A 19226-nucleotide genomic window follows, 5' to 3' on the forward strand; every position below is an offset into this window, starting at 1 on the left:
CGGGGCCGCGGGGGGCGGCGGCGGGCGCAGCTGCGCGCCGGGGCCGGGGCCGGGGCCGGGGCCGGGGCCGGGCGCTGCGGCGGCCCCGCGCCGGGAGGGGCCCGGCCGGCCCGGCCCGCGGTCCCGGGGCGGCCCCGGCGGGGCGGACGGGGCGGGCGGCGCGGCCGCGCCTGGCAGCGCAGCGCCGGGTCCGCGGCGGGCGTTGCGGCCCTCCCCGGGGCCGGCTCCGGCTCGGGAGGGCGGGGGGCGGCGAGGCCTCTCCCCCTGCCCGGCCGCCGGGCACACACGGCCGGCGCCGGAGCGGAGGCGGCAGCCGGAGGAGCGGTCCGCGCCCTGCCCCGCCGCCGCCGCCGCCGCCGCCGCCCGGAGATGCCGCCCGCCGCCCTCCCGCTGCTGCCGCTGCTGCTGCTGCTGCCGCTGGCGCTGGCGGCGCGGCCCGCGGCCCCCCCGCACAGGTACCGCCGCCCGCGCAGCGCCGACGGGGGGGCGGGGGGGCGGCGGCGCCCCCGCGGTGGCTGCGCGCCCCGCGCGGGGTTCCCCGGCCCGGCCCGGCCCGGCCCGGCCCGGCCCGGCCCGGCGCCGCGCACGCGGGCGGTGCGGTGCGGTGCGGTGCGGCCCCGCCGCGCTGCGCCGCGGGAGACAGCGCGGGCGGCGGGGGCTCCCCGAGCCCCCGAACCCAGCGCGTTGCAGGCTGCGGCAGGCCGGGCTTCACAGTTTCTCCTTGCCGATAACTTTTGAATTATTGCTTTTTATTTTACGTGTCAGGTTTTTTATAGCACACCGCTGCACCTTCTTGGGCGTTGAAAAGGGGGAAGGGTAATAGCCTGTGTGAACCCGGGATTAAGGTCTGAGTAGTTGCTTCCTCTCTACACCCAACTTTGTGCATTAAATGGCACGTTTTATATCAGTAATGAAATTAACTTGGTAAAGAAACATTTGTTTACAAATAGCTGGATTTTTTAAGTATTTTATCAGGCAGCCAATGCCTCTTTGCTATCATACAAAGACTAAATGCAATATATTTAGAAATTAAGCACTCTTTTTTTCTGTTATTCTCAGGCCTACGTTTGCATGTGGAGGAGTTGTATCTGGAGAGTCGGGGTTCATTGGGAGTGAAGGATTTCCTGGAGTCTACCCTCCAAACAGCAAATGCACTTGGAAAATCACAGTAAGAACTCTTAATATCACCAATCAGTGCTGAAGGCAATGAAGAGCTACTTCTTGTTAATGCCAGTGTTTTATACGGGATAACAGATATGTGCAATAATAAATTCAATAACTTAACAGCAGCTGAACTACATTGAGCTTTTTAGGGTTACTTTAATGTGACAATAGTGGCTGAAATGTGCAAACTATAGAGCTGACCTTGTCTACTGTCAGAAGCAAATATTTCATTGACTTACACCTCTAATTTTTTAAAATCAAACCTCTTGAAAGGAAACATTTACCTTTCTAGTCACTACAGAAATCAATAGTTAATTTGACCAAAAGCATTTAACTAAAGGTTTGAGGTGTGGGTAAATTTAAAACAAATCAGGAATAGCTAATTTGTTGGTAATAAGTCACAGGAAAAGTTTCAAACAAAAACAGAAATTCAAGAAATGTTTGACTGTACTATTGTAGTGCTCATAGCACTGTTGTGCTGGCCAGTACCTCCGGAGTTTGTCAAGCAGCAAGGTGACAAAGCAGTAGAAAAGTGTTGTTACTTCTATAAATGACCTTACGTGTATGGTATATTTTGATGCTGAGATGAGGCTGTAGAGCAGAGACTTGTAGCCACCAAGAGCAGAAGTGAATGAGCAAACACTCCATTAAACAACTAGGACTAAACACATCTTCAGTGCTGGATGTGTTGTCATCCACAGACTCAGAAAGATTTTAATTAATGATTTTACTTTTCCTCAAATCCGCACAAATTAAGCCTTCCAAAGTGACCCTCCAAATTCCCTTCCAAAATGGCACAATTCAGTAGATTCTCCAACTTTCAGGCCTAGAATATGGGCTTTACGGAAAAAGAAAGAAGTGTAAGAAAGTAGAAAATAAAAGCCTGTGTGTTGCAGTGATCACTAGACAACCTTCATTCACAGACGGCACCACAGCATAGGTGGTGGCAGTAGAAGAGGATGTCACAGGGTAATCGTCTCCTGCTGCTATAGAGAGGGGGACGCAACGGGGGGGACACTGATCTGCTTACAGCGTTCTGTTAAAATGACTCCTGCCAAACAAGAGATGGCATCTGAGGCGTTTTATCTGATGGGTGCCAGCGAAGCTGCAGCAGTGGCTTTCTGCACCTTTGTGCTGCATTACCGTAAGGCCAGGTTAGAGGCTGCCTGTGAGTGCCTTTACCCAGAAGAGTATGATTTGAAATGTAGTGTATGCTTATCTGTCTGAAGGGGCTGAGATTACAGCAGTTGCTGCTGGCCCATCCTGCAGTCTGAGGAGCAGACACAAATTCCATTTGGAATAAAACAAGCATGCCTTAAACCAAAGGAATAATAACAAAGTTAGCTTACCAGTACAAATTAGTATTATATCTTCAGAAGCTCAAAACTGAATCTGGAAGGAAATAATCATTTTGGTGATAACAGCATAAAGTTTTTACCATTACAAAATTTGGCTTAAAAATGGAAGCGTGCACTGAAGAATCCTACTGGTCTGCCCTTCATCTTATATTTGGGGGGGAGGGAGAAGAGGACAATTGACTGTATTTAAACAGCCATAGAGTGTACTTTCACTGCAGAGCTGATGCTGCCGTCGGCAACGAGATCCGAGCATCCAGGTTAGCCTGGCACGGCTGTGAGCAGCCTTCCCACAAAACCGTGGCAGAGCTGCGCCTGCACTCGTGCTCCATTGACCCCGCGGGAACTCAAGGGCCTTTGGCGTTTCATGGTCACCCTCGCTCCCGCTTTCCTGCTGATGGACACCTGTTCCCCCCAGCTCGCCCAAAGCCCGGGAAGGGCTGCACGCCTCTGCGGCAGCCAGGGCTTCTTGTGCCCCCCGCCTCATTCAACCCCTGGTCTACATCACCAGTCACTAAGCCAAGGTGATGTTTTTTCCCTGTGAATTGTGGAGAACTCCCTTGTCTTTTCAATGTGTAGGAAGGATTTAGGGAAAGCAGCGGAGGACTATCAAAACCTGCAAGACTCAACCTGCCAGTTGATGTTTTTTCCCTGTGAATTGTGGAGAAGTCCTTTGTCTTTTCGATGTGTAGGAAGGATTTAGGGAAAGCAGCGGAGGACTATCAAAACCTGCAAGACTCAACCTGCGCCCTCTGTAGAAAGAGACTGATTCGAAGCAGTACGCTCAAGGGCGCTGGCTAGCCTGAATTTAAACAGCAAAATCCTGTGATCGGATACTGAAGCATGGATCAGTATCTCTTGCAGTAGCATCTAAGTAAGAAACTGAGTTATGTGCCATGAAGAAATATGCCTTATGTTAGGCATCCTCATTTAGCAGCTGATCTTCGAAGGGGACTAACCCTTCTGGCCTGTCAGTTTTAGCCAAGGGGTGTGAGCACCTTACTCAATACGCTCAGCCTAACGTGCAATCAGACAGGTCTGCAAGACTGGAAGAGACATTGATTCACTTTCTTTCTGGGCCATTAGAAGCACGAAGCTGCTGTTTTCTGATATAGAAAATCTCATCATCTACAGGAGAAATTCACACTGAGGCAGAGTGACAGCTAAATAGTTCTTTGGAATAAAAATGGCTTTAGAAAACATTATGGGTAGTACAGATAAAGCAATGTAGCATTCAGGTATCAGCTGAAATCCTCCCAACTGATTTGCTCATGCTAGAAGAGTCTCTCTAACTCAATTATGGTTCTGTTATTTCAAGAGACTGGGACTTTTTCAGCTGGCTAAAGAAAACAGCTTCTCTATTCTAAGGGCTCTAAGAAGTGTTCAGCACATGTTTGTGGTTATATTACAACCTTGGCAGACTACCCAGCAGCTTTTAGTTGGCTTTGCTAAGAAGTCATTTGTACAGCTATTTCCTTTCCTATAGTAATGTATATAGTTTTATCTAAAATATATCATATACATTTACTTTTAATACTCTGTAATCCTTCTTGGTCACCACCTCACATAAATGTGTCAAATAGTCCCAGAAGCTGGATCACTGTACTGTGTTTTTCTGGCAAACCGTGTAGTTCTCATAAAAGTCTAACATACTTTATGTGCAAAAATAATACTGAAGACTGTCAGCGTTATGTAAGGTTATTTAGTTTGTAGGTTCAAGAGCTGCATTCTGGCAGGTTTGCTGACAATAAGCAGGGTTTTAAAAATTGTCAGTGGAGTTGGGGATCTGCCCCGGGGAAGTGAAATGTTTTAAATCATTTTCTCAAAATTTTAGGCATTCACTTCCCCATATAGTTGTGAAACTGCCCTTCCAGAAAAGAGCAGATCTTTACCCACAGCTGCATGGACAGAAAAGGGATAGCTGAACATGAGCTAGTGCCTTCACCAGGGAGAGCAAGCTGGTATGAATTTTAAAAATGGTTCTTTTATGGCTGGAGAGGATGGAGCTAGGGGACAATGGACTAGGCAGGAACTGTGTTTCTTCCCACTCCAAATATCATTCTCGTTTATTCTCAGTAGAGAGAATGAGTATGTTCAGCTTGCAGGTAGCTGATATATTTTTCAAGTCTACCCAGGACTGTTATGGGAAAACATACAATCAGCATTTTGATATTAAACATTTACAATATAGGTTTAAAAATAAGCCAAAATATTTTTTCAAAAACTTGGTGTTTCAGGGGTTTTCCCCATCAAAATACTATTTTCCAAACAAACACTCAAACAAATAATTTGGAAAAGTGGGACAGTTTGGGAATCCTCCCCAGAAACTGAAAGAGGTGCACTCATGAATAGGCTTCATTTTGAGTCAGAATAACAATAAAAGACACCACCTCAAACGTAAGTGAACTGTGATTAATATTACATAAAATATCTGCTAAGAATGATAACAGACAAATATATCGGGACCTTATTTTGTCATGGGTTGTGTACATAAAATAAGCATGCCCTTTCTAAGAAGCTAATAATCTAAATGGATGTTTTTAGGGAATTATGCTCTAGAACAACTCTCCAAAAATATTTGGGGACTCTATTTTTCTTTAGCTGCCAATGGGAGTAATGCAAGTTCACGAAAAGAAGTGACATCTTTCACAGGCGCTTAGTGTCATAATATCTGAGCCTGAAGAGGTGCACAGAGCCCAAATGAGAAAGGACAGGGCAGCAAAGGGCAAGTACCGGTCTGTCACTCTCGGAGTGACCAGGAGGGGCAGAAGCTACGAAGGCTCTGGCCTTGCAAGATGCCAGCTGCAGGGATAAAACAGAAAAATAAGGCACGCCCTGCAGGGGAGGCATCGCATATTCTTCCTTTGACTCCCTCCTCTTTTCATTTCTCAAGAACAGAGCTACGACTTCTTCCAATTCCTCCTCTGAGGTATCACATCTTCTTACCGCATCAGGCTCGGACGCAGCCCAAAGTAAACAGAACTGAGTCATGCAGGCCTTTGCGTTCTCCCCTGTGTTTCTCATGGAACAATGTTCTAACTGTCCTAGGATAAACACTGGCAGCTTTTAACGCATTACTTTTCCAGATTAAAAAAAAGGCATGGTCCTGGTGGAAGAGAAGCATTGTTTTGCCAAGCTGCGTGCGCGCGGGGTGGGATCCTCGGGAGCAGCTGCGAAGCGGGGCGGGCGGCCTCTGCTGTCGGCACTCGCACGTAACCCGGTTAGAGCACAAGCTCCTGACTGATTTAGCATGGGGGAACACTTTCACTATTTTAGTGAGTAATCACAGATGTTATTTTACTAAGTAATAACATTGTTTTTTAGAAAACAGTGACAGTAAATAGCGGCTGCAACTAAGGGACCCGGTTTGCACATTTCTGTGTGTGACTTATCTGCCCAGCTTCACCTGCGCGTGGGCCAGCGCTGCGCTGCGCTGCTGACTGAGGTCTGGACCAGGCTCTTTGGTGAACAGTCACCACCACAGGGCAAAATGTTTCCAAGCGTTTCCTCACAAAATGTCACGAAGAAAAACTTAGGATGTTTATAGGGAACAGTCTTGACCAAGATCAAGTAGTCTGAATTAGTAGAAGCTAGAGATTAAAACAAGATATTAAAAGATAATTATATAATGTAATATAGCATAACACAGTGCTGGAGAGAGGAGAAGGAAGCATCAGCACCAGCTAGAATTATTCATACAAGAAATGAAAAACCCAAGACTCGAACGAACGGTCACCTGGCGGTTTGGGGTCGGGCGCTTTGCCATCGCTCCCCTCCGGACCCGCGAGCGCCCGGGTTCCTGCTGCCCCGCGGCGGCAGCCCGAGCGCAGGACTGAGCGCCGAGGCCGGGGCAGAGCCACGCTGCCTCGACGCAGCCGCGAGCACGGCGCCGGTGAGGGAGGACAGCGTGGCTGGACGCGAGGCACGTTGAGAGGGACAGCGGAAAGCCTGCTTCTCGCCCCGGCACCGGCCGCTCTCGCGCCGCAGCGCAGCGTCCCTCCCAAACGCTGCGGGGGACTAGGTGGCTTCAAAGAAGCAACCGAGGCTGAGGAAATAGGGGAAATCTCGCGAGCGCTGACAAAACTGCTTATTTTTAATTTAATGTGATAGAACAATTTTTTTGCTGAACTTCCAGAAACAGTCGATGGAAAAGGGGGAACTTTCTCAGACGGGTAAATAGTGGAAAAGTTGCAGGGCACTGAAAACAGTTGTTTATAATGGAAAATGTTGGATAATCTAAACTTTAGGCATAACTGCTCTGCCTGTATTAAATCATTAAAACATGATAATCTTTAAAGGTCACCTCATTTGGATCCTGTTGTACTAGGTGTTGTACAAACGTACAAACAACAAGTGTTCCTGACCCAAAACAGCTAATGTTATTTTACATACAGCTGTTTGCTACTTCTGGAAAAAAAAAAGCTGCTTTTATTTAACTGCCTAACTGTGGCTTTATATGACTAACTTTACAGCCATCATTTCTGAATTTTAATCTGTCAGGTCACATAGTTTGTCATATAATCATAAATAACATTCAGGTCTTCTGACATGAATCCCAAATTCCTCTTAGCTCTTTTTCTGTTAAAATAACCATGTCTTAATGCCTCTTAGTGATTCAGACCGAAAGACAGTGACTGCAAAAAGAAGAGATTTAGTTAGGAGAGCAGTGATTGAAGGAATCGTACTGCTTTCACAGAATATTTCACAGTATGTGCGTGTGTCTGTGGTGGCCTTATCCTGACTAAACAGACCATGGGTTAATTTTCCGAACCAGCTACAGGGCTTGTTCACTGCAGTAGCATGAGAGCTAAACCTAACTCCTGGCTTTAAGGTTTTCTAAAACAGTCATTGTGCTTTGGGATTCCTGGGTGAGGAGTTTTGTGGGTTTGGTGCCGTAGCAGTAATAAGGCACAGCAGCTCAGGAGAACCGAGTGCGTTTTTGGAGAGAAATCTGAACAAGGATTAAGGGGAATATTTTGAAAGTGTGCTCGGCCCAGCAAGATGAAGTGCAGCGCGGCTCGTCGCCCCAGTGCGCGCGGGGGCCCCGGGCAGGCTGGAGCAGCCGTGCCAAAGGCCGTGCTGCTGCAGGATCCGTACCGGCACTCGACGTAAAAGCAGCTGCACGAAAGAGAAACTTCAGCACGTTGCCGGTGTGTTTTTCACTACAACGCGGAGGAGCTGGCGCTGCCCGTACCAGCCTCTTCTGCAGGTTACGAGATCACCTCAGGCTTTAGCATGCCCTATACGTGACACAGCATTTTTAACAACTGAGTCACAAAATTCAAATGCTGTTTGACAGTTACATATGGGAACTGTTTAGTTCTAGTTCATCTCAAACTGGTGTTTTATAATGAATCACTGTTACGGAAGGAAAAAATCATGTACTCTTAAATAATGTGGCTTAAACATCAACTCACTGCAGCTATATTAAGTGTGCATTATATATTTAAAGCAGAAAATAATAGCCGTGTCTCAGTAAAATAGAAGAGCTGCAATTATTTTAATTGGTAACCACTCTAGCAGTCTATGAATCGAACACAGGTAATTACACTCTGCCTGTCCAGTGTCCCTCCACGCTTTAAGATACCGTTTCGCTTCTTCCCACCCTGTTGCACAGTATTGAAACATTCTGTTTTAATAGTTTTCACTTCTCAGTGTGCAGCTTATGCTCTTAGAGCTTGCAAGTCTATAATGCTGTCCCAGGAAACATTCTGCTCCTTGTGAGCTATTATAGTCTCTTAATTTACATCATTCCCGGGAATCTTGCCTCCTTCACGATGTCCACAGATGCAAAGATGTAAGATTTGCTCTGTCTTACAGTTCCTCAGATATTTTAGAAAACAAAACTCTTTTCTGTATTGAAGATACCCACTCATGGTTCTTTTGAACTCTCTGTTTATGGTTTTACGTATTCTTTCAAATGTTCCTGTTTCACTGCACCTTTCAAGCTAAATGCCCTCTCTCCAACAGCTAAATATTAAGGTTGTACAGCATTAGTGATAAAGCTTCCAATTTTATTTATAAATGTACATTGTGTGTCAGTAAATAAAAAAATCCTTCAAATTGTGATACCATATGACACAAGTCAGCAAGATAAGAGGGGCAATTTCATTTGGTCTAAATTCAAAGTTGCTTGTTTAAAAGAATCATAGTAATTTGATTCTGCTAACCTCGGTCTGTGCGGGGGAGCTGTGCGGCTGGCGGAGTACTTGCAGGAGAACGTGCCTTTGAGGAGCACGCCAAGCTGAGCGGGGAGGCGAGCCCGTGGTAAGCAGCTACGCCAGCCTGCGCAGAGGGAGCTGTGGACCAGGAGGAAGATACTGGCACCAGAGAGGCCAGAGCTTATTTTTATGATTGGCTCAAGATGATTTTAAAAAACACTCTGTCTGGAGTACAGTTGCAAAAAGAGCTTAACTGGCAAGAGGTGAAGGACAGGAAAATACACGTGCAAGTAGCTGGATCAGATAGATGGGTGGTGTCAGTCATGCTTTAAGATGCATCTCTCTCTCTGACTCCCTCTGCAGGTCCCAGAAGGCAAAGTGGTGGTTCTGTCTTTTAGATATTTAGACCTGGAAAGTGACAACTTGTGCCGATACGATTTTGTGGACGTGTACAACGGCCATGCCAACGGACAGCGCATCGGCAGGTTCTGTGGCACAGTGAAGCCGGGTGCCCTTGTATCCAGCAGCAACAAAATGCTGGTGCAGATGACTTCAGATGCTAATACCGCTGGAAGTGGATTCATTGCTAAGTTTTCTGCAGCGGAACCACATGAAAGAGGTAACTGGCAATTACGTATGTGCTGAAGATAAATATAACTGTACAGCTCTATGGAGAGCTACGTGAATGCTTAAGAATTTGTGATACCAGAGATATTAGAGATTGTGCTGTTCAATATATTCATTAAATATCTGGTTTAGCAGATAGCAAAGTAAAGGCATTTGCCAATAATATGCAGTTAATCAAAGTCATAAAGAGGAAGGCTAACTACTGTAGGAGTTGCAGAAGGACCGCAACTAGCAGCGATATTGTAATAGCTAATCAATAAAATGGCAGATGAAATTCAATGTAGATGAATGTTACAAATAGGGAGAAAACATCCTAACCTCATGTGCACTGCAGCAGGCTCTGAATTGACTATTACCACTTAGGAATAAGATCTAAGGGTTAAAATAGTTTAGGAAAACAATAGTTGACGGAAACATCAATCCAGTGCTCAATAGGTGTCAAAAAAACAAACAGAAGCTTAAATTTTTTTTAAAAAGGGAATAAACACCAAAGCAAAAAAGATTATTATGACATTGTAAATCCATAATGGATTTACATCTTGAATACAGTGTGCCATTCTGGTATTCCCATCTCAAAACAGAAAATAATAAAACTAGCAAAAGCAATCAGAGACAACAAATAGAATTAGAGTTAAAGAACATCTTCTACATGAAGACCAGCTGGACTTCTTCATGCTGGAAAAGAGAAGATCAAGGGGGATGTAGGAGAAGGCTCCAAAATCACAAGAAAGTGAATGGGAAGTAGACAGTCACTGTCTCTTCTAATATAAAAACCAGAGGAGGACATGGCTGCAAAGGAAAGTAGACGGTGATTTTTCTCAGTGAGCTGTTAAGCTGTGGAGTGCTGTGCCATGGGACATCATGGATTGTGAATTTCTACATTGGTTTAAAAATAATTAGAAAAATGTATGAAAGAAAAATCTAGTAGGGATTATTAAACACAAAGGCATCACCTTTCACTCAGGCTGTGAACTGCTAGAGCCTGGGAGATGGTATTGGGGGTCATATCACTAGGTTCTAGCCCTGCTAATTCACTTTTTTCAGTGTTTTCACTATTAGCATGATACCAGACTAGACAGGTCCAGACATTAAATAATTTATTAGTTTTTCCACTTATATCAGTGTGTTGATAACTTTTTGAAAGTTGTATTAGACAACTGTGACCTGATAAAGTTACCAAAATAAAGAGGTTTCACAATCATATTATAAACAAGGATTACATATGTGATGTAGATTTGTAATTTGGGACTGGGAGAAGGACATACGTAGCCTGGGCTGACATTAAAAAATTTGCTGGAATTCATTTCCAGCTGATTCCTTGCTTTCCAAGGATAGCAGCAATAGCAGCTCCTTTCACAAGTCACAAACCTTTCTTCTATTCTTTTACCCAAAGAATCTGAAAACTAGAAACATCTTGCAGTCTTGGAATAAATTAATCTTATTACTTATTATGGAGCCCCTTCCCCATGAACAAATGCATAAGGCTAGCTGGACTTCCAACTAGTAATTAGTAAACATTGTTTGAGGTATGTTGGCATCATTAGCAAACATTGCATTTCTGTTCAAAGATGAAGCAAAAGTAGTCAAGTTGTTTCATATTAAACGGATTTTTCAGGAGGGGTATGCAGGAAATCTCTAAAAATCCTTTGTATCCAAACAGACTGGAACAACTGGAGGCTGGGGGTGCTTTCCAGACAGCAGAAACCTGCACACAGAACATGTTGTTGGGATGTTCAGTAGAGGAGGATGTGGCCTCAGTAAACAACCGCATTACGCGAATTACAGCATTCCTTCTGCATTTTGGTTTGCATAATGTATTTGTATTTCTAGGGGATCAGTACTGTGGGGGACGACTGGAGAAGCCTTCTGGGTCCTTTCAAACTCCCAACTGGCCGGATCGAGATTATCCAGCAGGAGTCACGTGCTCCTGGCACATTGTAGCCCCAAAGAACCAGGTAATTTTCTACCCTTGTCGTGCCTGTGTTCTAAAAATGGTCATTACCTGCAAGAATGTATGTATTATTAACAACCTGCTAGCACCTTGTGATTGTATTGCATTGAAACAACAAAAATATTATATGGCTGAAATTTAAAGTTGGGTAAGTCCAAGGAATGATTATCTGTGACCTCAAGTATGTTTGGTAGGTTGGTTTCCTTAAGCATGTTCAGCTTTTTAAATTCTTCTACATCTCAGTAAGACTTTCTTCTTAATCTTCTGCTCATGACCATAATCCTCCAAATAAAATAGCTGCCCCAGATAAATGTATTCTTCAGATCTTTCATGCTTTTCCATTTACCAAGATATTTTCTCCCTTGAACTGAAGCTGTATGTCAGCTTAGTCTTTCCTGTATTCCTCTTTAATCCACATTCCTTACTTGCTAGATACAGCTCATTTAACAATCCTATAGATAGGCAGCAATTTAAAAAAACCCTTATCTGTAAACTGCAACTTACTTTTGTTCTTTCCAAATATCTCTAGATGAGCCTAAAAACTTTTCCCAAGCTTGCAGAGAAGATTTAAGACAAGGCTATATAAGCATAAAAAATAAAGGCATTATTCTATACCTGTAAAGATCCTGTTGCATAAGTTGTGTCTGAATATATATGTTCTTGATATACTGCAATAGTGGTTGTTTGCATAAAAATGAGGCAGAGTTTTGAGAGTGACAAAAGCAAGTTTTGAGAAAGCAGTGAACAAGCATCTCTCTCCAAGTTTACCTGTAAGAGTGAACAACTCTTCATTTTGACCCAAACTTTGGCAAATGTCTCCACTTCCCTTTGTGTGAGCAGTAAAACAAGACACCCTTTTGTTTCTAATATAAATGAATAATTACTTTTATTTCAGAAGATGGAGGCGCTCCTTATCATGCTGAGATGCTTCTATTCTATCATGAGATTTTAATTTTTTTTTAGTGCAAAGTGCACTAATAAACAATAGCAAAATAGATACAATGTTCTGCTGCTTTTCCTGCATATGGAAAATTCCACGTTTCTGCTCCCAGTTACATTACTACTTTTTATATCATCTTTTTTGATAGCAAGCCTATTATTCAGATGAGTACTTCCATTTATATTGCCTCTTTTCATCATGATGGCAAGGTTTTTGAAACAAGCTTGGTACTCATCACTGAAATCAAGTCCCTGTTCTGTAAGTTTCCTCTCTTCCCCCCAAATTACTCATGCTTAATGAGAAACAAAATGATGCATTACACATACATCTGAATAGCACATAAGTATATCCAGGCAAAACTGAGACGTCAGGTGATAACTGGCTTCCTTTATTTTGCATGTAGAACAAGGTCAAATCAACCAAATAATGTGTCAGTGATGTATAAAGATCTCCTCTTTCTTCGTACAATCTTAAAAGATTTAATATCTTTGCTTGAGACAAACCTTTAAAGAGAAATCCTGCACATCTACAGTCAACACAATTCAGTGTTGTCATTCAGGTCTCATTTGTGCTGTTTATGGGAAGGTGATTTTATGTACTGTTGTGCTTCATGTAAAAGAAAAACCTAAATGCATATACTAGCTCTGTTTCAGTTGTGCATTAGGTTATATTGGGATTTCCTTCCTTGGTACACACACCAATAGAATCATATTGTAGGACTTATTTTCAGACTAGTAAATTCCATTTACATTTGCCTGCCCATTGCTTTTCTTTCATGAGTAGAAGGGTCTATAAATACAGGTCATACTAGAGAAAAATAAGATTAGCACTAGAAATAGCAGAGTTATGCTAATTCTTAATTACCACTTGTAAAGCCATAAAATTTAGGTATGGAAACACGAATCCTTTAACTATTTACTTTTTCTCTTGTTTTTACATCTTATTCTTTACTGATTTTCTTTCTGATAATATTTTTGTTCCTGACTTTTTATTTCTACATCAAGTAAATATACATTTACAGCCACAGAACAGTGATTCAAAACCTGGTCTTAGTGAAGCCAGTGAAATGACTCTTACCTACCTCATTAGAAAACAGCACCTTTGCTTTTTACTGTAGCATATCCAGGATGATACAATGGCTGTAGAAGCCCTTGTTTCTTTGGTTTAGATTTAAATTACAGTTACCTAGAAAGCAGCATAACACCTAACAACTGTTATTCATTTGTCATCCATTCATGAAGATAACTTTATCAGAAGTTAATTGCATAGATCTGAGTTCAGAATGTTTTATAGAATATTAGGGTCACATTTTGAACTATTTTCTGGAGAAAAATGATGTGGATTAAAATACCTTACTCCACAATTAAGAGGGTTAAGAACTTTTCCTTTATTGAAGGTAAAATCAACCTATTACTTCTTATTAGAAGGTCACTTAATATAAGAAGTACTAATAAACTCTACATGTCAAAGCCTTAATAAGATACTTGCACTTTTCCTGCAGCTAATAGAGTTAAAGTTTGAGAAGTTTGATGTGGAAAGAGACAACTACTGCAGATATGACTATGTCGCAGTGTTTAATGGTGGGGAAATCAATGATGCTAAAAGAATTGGGAAATACTGTGGAGACAGTCCACCCGCGTAAGTAGCTTTCCTGGATTATGAGCTTTGCAACAACTGTGTGTCATTTTGCTAACAGTTCTGTATTAGGCTTTTGAAAAAAATTTTTTTTTTCCTAAATTTAATATGACATTTTCTACCTCCAGCTGAACTTTTAGGAGCCATTTAGTATCTTGTCTCTCCTTAGGTTTTCCCTCTTTTCTCTTTCCCTCCATGACTAGTCTTGGCTCCAACCTATGCTCTTTTCTGTCCTGTGCCTCAAGCCTCATTAGAGCACTGTTTAATAATACTAGTGTTAATGCTATAGCTGAACACTAACATCACTTATTATAGTTGATATAATAAGCGATTGATTATAGATGCCGAAGTACAAGGATCCAATTAAACTCTCTAGTCTCTTGGTTCTTTACTGTCTTTATTTGACTCTGTTTCCCCCTCAGCTACATCCCTTCTGCTGGTTCCCTACCTGCTCCTTGCATCACTGCTCACCATCTCTTCCATCTGTGCCGAGCCTTGTCCTCTCGTGGCACAGGCTGCTTTCCCGAGCGTGCTGGGGAGTTCCGCAGGCTTTCAGCAGCTTTGCTATCAACTTGCTGCCAGGGTGTACGTGAACAACAGAGTGTCTGGACACTCGGGGTACAATCCCACAACCTAGGAGGAACCCAAGAACCACAAGGCAGTGAGACGGAAGGTGTTTCTGCCCCTATTAATTTAGTAACTGAGTTTGAATACTTTTAGATGAACAAGTTGCCATTTTTTTAACCCTATACTATTTTTCCCCCAACACTATTAGTTCATTATAATGACTAGATCACAGTTCAACTGTAGACAATCTTTTTCTCCCTTAATAGTCTGTAAGCCTCTTATCATCAAGACAACACCCACATATTATCAGTTATGTTTGAACAAAAATTTGTGATATGAACATGCAGTTTTATTTAATTCTGAACAGAAATGTCATATTTATCTTTACACCAAGAACTAAAAAAAAATTCTCTTAAAAAAAAAAAAATCTTTTCTGCACAGCCATTGCATTCCCCAACAGAAAAGAAAAAAAGGCAACTGCAGACTTGAAGCATCCAATAATACAGCTCTAATGAAAAGCTGTCTCTAGTTAAATGCACTCAGCCAGAAAAGAGACAGGCAATGGCACTGTAATTATATAAACAAGTCTGGCAATAGTAGAACTTAATTATTCCAAAAAAACATGTAAAGTTTTTTTTTTTAGGTGAGGCCAGTAATTTTTAGTTCTGCTTTCCCATTGTTCCTCTCCCATCCAGCATCTTAGAGCTGAATAGCTTTAGAAGAGGAAGGGGATTTTTGTTTCAAGAAATACAAGCTTAAAAAAAAATCATGGAGGTATGTGAATAGACTTAAGTCTCAGAAGTGACAGCTAGTTTGATTCCCAAGAGGAATTAGTTGTGGTATAGGAGGGAGGAGGTATAAGCCTCATACAGTCTTTACACGAATAGTTTGCTACACTGAGATTTACTGTGGGGTTGTTTTTTGGTTGTTTGTTTTCTTAAGATTACGTATTATACCCTCAGGAGACTAAAGGGGAGGCAGACATTCTGTAGGACTCTAAACAGACTCTTCTTCTCCAAGCAGCAGCTACATACCTGAGAGACTTTTCATATGTAAAATCACAGAATGAAGATGCTTTCTTTCACCAGCTATTTTTAATCATTACTTATTAGCATGACAGTGCTAGAAATAGAGTAAGCTTAGCCCTATGGAAATTCTTTGAAGTTTGGCATGGACTTAATTGAGGGTAGGATTTCACCTGAACTATATTTAACTTCAGTTCCCTTCAGCCACCTTAGGCTTTGGGTCTGGAGTTATGCTTTTGCTTTTTAGTTTGTAACACTCTATGTAAAGACATTTCTTTCCCTGCTTAAATTCAGTGGCCCCTTGTAGTAAAGTTGAAAAAGCTGCTCTATAAAAAGATACTGACACCAGCCAAGTCTTACGGGTGAGATTGTTAAGCTCTAGATAATTCAGGCCATAAATTAATGATACAAAGAGACTAAATTCTAGTGTAGTTACATACATAATCATTTCCTTATTTGCAGGAAAAACTTCACTAGCGGAAGTAGTATCATTCTGTGTTGCCTCCAGCCGAAAGGCTGTGAGATGGAGTGAGAATGCACAAGGCAGAGTTAATATTAAGGAGTCTGCAAGGCAAGGAAGTGGGTTTGAACACCCTAACGTTTACCCCCCCACACCCCTTTTGCCAAACAACATTCACAACTTCTCCTTTTTTGCCTCACGTATATATTTACAACAAAGTGACTTAATATTTTGCAGCTTAGAGTTTTACCTGAAAACTAAGATGAATTGTTGCCTTGCAGTGCTGTGCCACTTGGAGTGGCTGCAGGTGGACTGAAGGGGTCTCCAAATGGGTGGTGCTTTTCTTTCCCCTGAATGTTGTAAGCATCTGTGTATTAGACAATAAATCACCATCACCTGAAGTAGAAACACCCTCCGAAAAGGAATTCCATTGCACACACTCCTCTCCCTTTAGCGGGGATTAAAAAAAAAAGCAACCAGATGACGAAGGTTAGTTACATAATGCTTTACCATGAGGTAGAGAGATCCCATTGATAAGCAGAGTATGAGAACCTCACCGTGACTTTGTACATCTGTTTCTTAGAGCTGAACTGTTACTGTAGAACAATTTGCTTTCAAGCTACTTAAAAACAAAACTGAATCTTGCATCAGAAACTTTTAACCAGTGATGTTCCATGCAACAACCTTCAGTTCCTTCCACTGGTATTCTGTTGTATGGAAGTCAGATCCACAGCTGGAGCAAATGGACTTGTTTCCTAGTTAGACAGAGTTTAAGCCAGAAGCATGATTAAAGAGCCTAGTCTGATTCTCTATATATGTAGGTTGTGACATTTCAGACCTTTTCTACCTGAGCCAAGAACTAAACAGCACAAGATCTTGTCTTGCCCTTGGTTCTCAGAAGGCAGCAGCTAATAACACCTTTTACAAATGAGGCTGGTGGCTTTGAGTCCATGGGACTTGCCTCTTTCCAGCTGAGACCTAGCCCAGCTGTGTAAGTACTTGTTGAACTGTGTCAGGCTCTAGTCTTGGCTGACAGGTCCTAGATTGACAGGGCAGTGCAAAAAAAGGACCAGTTAATCCCTGAGAGGCAACCAAAAGTAGCTTCCTAAACTACCTCTCAGCTGTGGCTGAGCATCTATCCCCACATCATGTCAAAGCTGTGAATTGGTTTGCCAAAGCCCCAGTGGGCTTCAAAACAGACATTTTAGTATCAATTTTGTGCAGTAGGCAAATAAAGGCAGAAGACTGGATTTAGACCCACGGCACATGGCTTGGAGATGAGATTTCCTGTTACAGAACATTGTAAGTGTCCTGAAAGCCATTTTTAGCATAATATTGCTTCCTAAACAGAAATCCAATACATAACTTTATCAGACTCACTGTCCTTTGCAGAGTAATACGTAGTGAGAGGGGAAAAAAGTACAGCTCTCATGGATTTTCTACTAGCTCTGCAGAATTCCCCTCAAAATTTACCAGCTCCGTACAAAAAAACAATAAGGACAAGACCAGTGTTAGAGGAGAGCCAGAAACAGTAGAGCGTAAACTGAATTATCAAATGGGTCTTCTATACAGAATACCAGTTGCAAGTCTGGCACAGTAATTAAGCAAGGTGGAACTCATTAACCAGCAGTTACAAACAAAGTCACACGACATTCTGTAACGGAAACAGTACGCTTTCAGGAGGAGGATTAAAGTGGATACCTTGAACTCATTTGGTGGTTGCAGAGATGAATCTTTTGCCTTATACTTCAGATCTTATTGTAGGCGAGCAAGCATATAGTGTAACCACCTACCTGATTCATAAATACAATGACTACCATATATAAATGAAAAATATACAGAATAATCACAATTTATTAAGAGATAATTACCCCCCAAAAACCCTGGCCCTGAAACAAAAAGCCTTTTAAAAATAGACAGGATACAGAGACTCGGGCAGATATTTTTCAGTACTTGTTGTGGTGTTTTCTCCCGGGGCTCAGCAGGCAGGCAAAGCTTTCATACTGCTAATGATCAGGGCCCTCCTAATTCCACAGCCTGTGGCACTGCTGCGGCAGGAACAGCACAATCTGGGCAACTGGAGAAGCATCTGTAAATCTGCAGAATTCCATTTAATCACGCACTTACTTTTGGTTATGTCAGACTTGCAACCATCACAGTAAAATGATTCCTGAAATACCTGCCGAAAAAACTGGGAGGTAATCACAGGTTTTATTTTAAAGGCTCAGTTAAGTGCTTGAAGAACATGTGCTCAAGGCTCATGAATTCTGTCAGGATTTCCTGGAAGGGAAGGATAGTCATTTTAATAAAACTACATTTTATAGCCACTTGCTATTTTCTTCTCTACTCACAATGATTCTTTTCCCTCTATCAATATTTCTCTTTCCTCCTCTTCCCCAAAACTGTTCTTTTGTTTGAAAAAGATGTGTTAATAACTCTTAATGAATGTTGAGACAAGGTCTGTGAAACGCTCAAAAGAAAGAAGCGTTGGTTTGCTAGACTTGCACACCACAGATTTCTTCTAACAGTAAAATAGTCATGTAAGAATTCTCATTGCACTACATCTGTATCCAGAGGGCAGTCAGAGTCATAGTAGGTACTACTCAGTTTATGAACTGAGAACTAACACACTGAACAGGGTTTTTTTATGACATTTCAAATTCTAACAAAATAATGCCATTAGCTCTTTAAAGGCTTGGTAACAAATATCCAATTGTCTCCAACTGACAAAGGCTGAGCCCTCAAAAGTAGCGACAACCCAAAACACTTTTTTTTTTTTTTTTTTACTGTTATTGTCAAAGAATTCCAGAATTGAACGTTGAATTCATTTTCTCCAGGCCTTCCAGATGTGCAATATGTTTTCATTTAACAAAAATTTAAAAGACCATTTACTCACCTCTGCTACGTATTGAGGATTTTTTTTAAGATAGTTTCCCGTTGTATTAAATAGCCCCTTCTGTTCCATGGTTCTGCAGAAGTCACACAGAAGTATTTAAAGATATTTATACTGACATAACCCTTCAGGAATCAGAGGTTTATAGGGTTCAACAGAAAGAGCTTCACAGACAGAACACCAGTGTCTGACACAGATTATTCAGCCTCAAAAGGTACCAACTCTGCCTGCACTCACGTGCATGCTTACTCTTATGTGTACTGTCATCCTGATGAGGTTTCTCAGGGGAATATCCATATACAGCATTGTCAGTGACGCTGTTAGTGTCGATACGCTTACAAACATGCATTTCAGTATTAGTCTAGGGGCAGATACTGCATTTAGACTAAAAGTGAAGCTATCTCTATTTTGTTACAAGAATGACATTAACACCTTTTGGCTTTGACAT

General features: G+C 42.2%; 1 protein-coding gene across 2 annotated transcripts in view; it reads left to right on the forward strand.

The window, feature by feature from the left end:
- The first annotated feature begins 336 nt into the window (after nt 1-336).
- Nucleotides 337-19226, forward strand: part of PCOLCE2 (procollagen C-endopeptidase enhancer 2) — a 29289-nt gene continuing 10399 nt past the window's right edge. For both annotated transcript variants that reach the window (XR_010884968.1, XM_067301462.1), the window contains exons 1-5: nt 337-455; nt 1060-1168; nt 9044-9299; nt 11138-11262; nt 13700-13836. Coding sequence is in view for 1 of the 2 variants with exons in the window: in XM_067301462.1 (XP_067157563.1) it covers nt 370-455; nt 1060-1168; nt 9044-9299; nt 11138-11262; nt 13700-13836 (713 nt within the window). In the remaining variant the exon portion in view is untranslated. The remainder of the gene's footprint in view (nt 456-1059; nt 1169-9043; nt 9300-11137; nt 11263-13699; nt 13837-19226) is intronic.

The sequence above is a fragment of the Apteryx mantelli genome, chromosome 9 (genome assembly GCF_036417845.1).
Source record: "Apteryx mantelli isolate bAptMan1 chromosome 9, bAptMan1.hap1, whole genome shotgun sequence".
NCBI lineage: Eukaryota > Metazoa > Chordata > Aves > Apterygiformes > Apterygidae > Apteryx > Apteryx mantelli.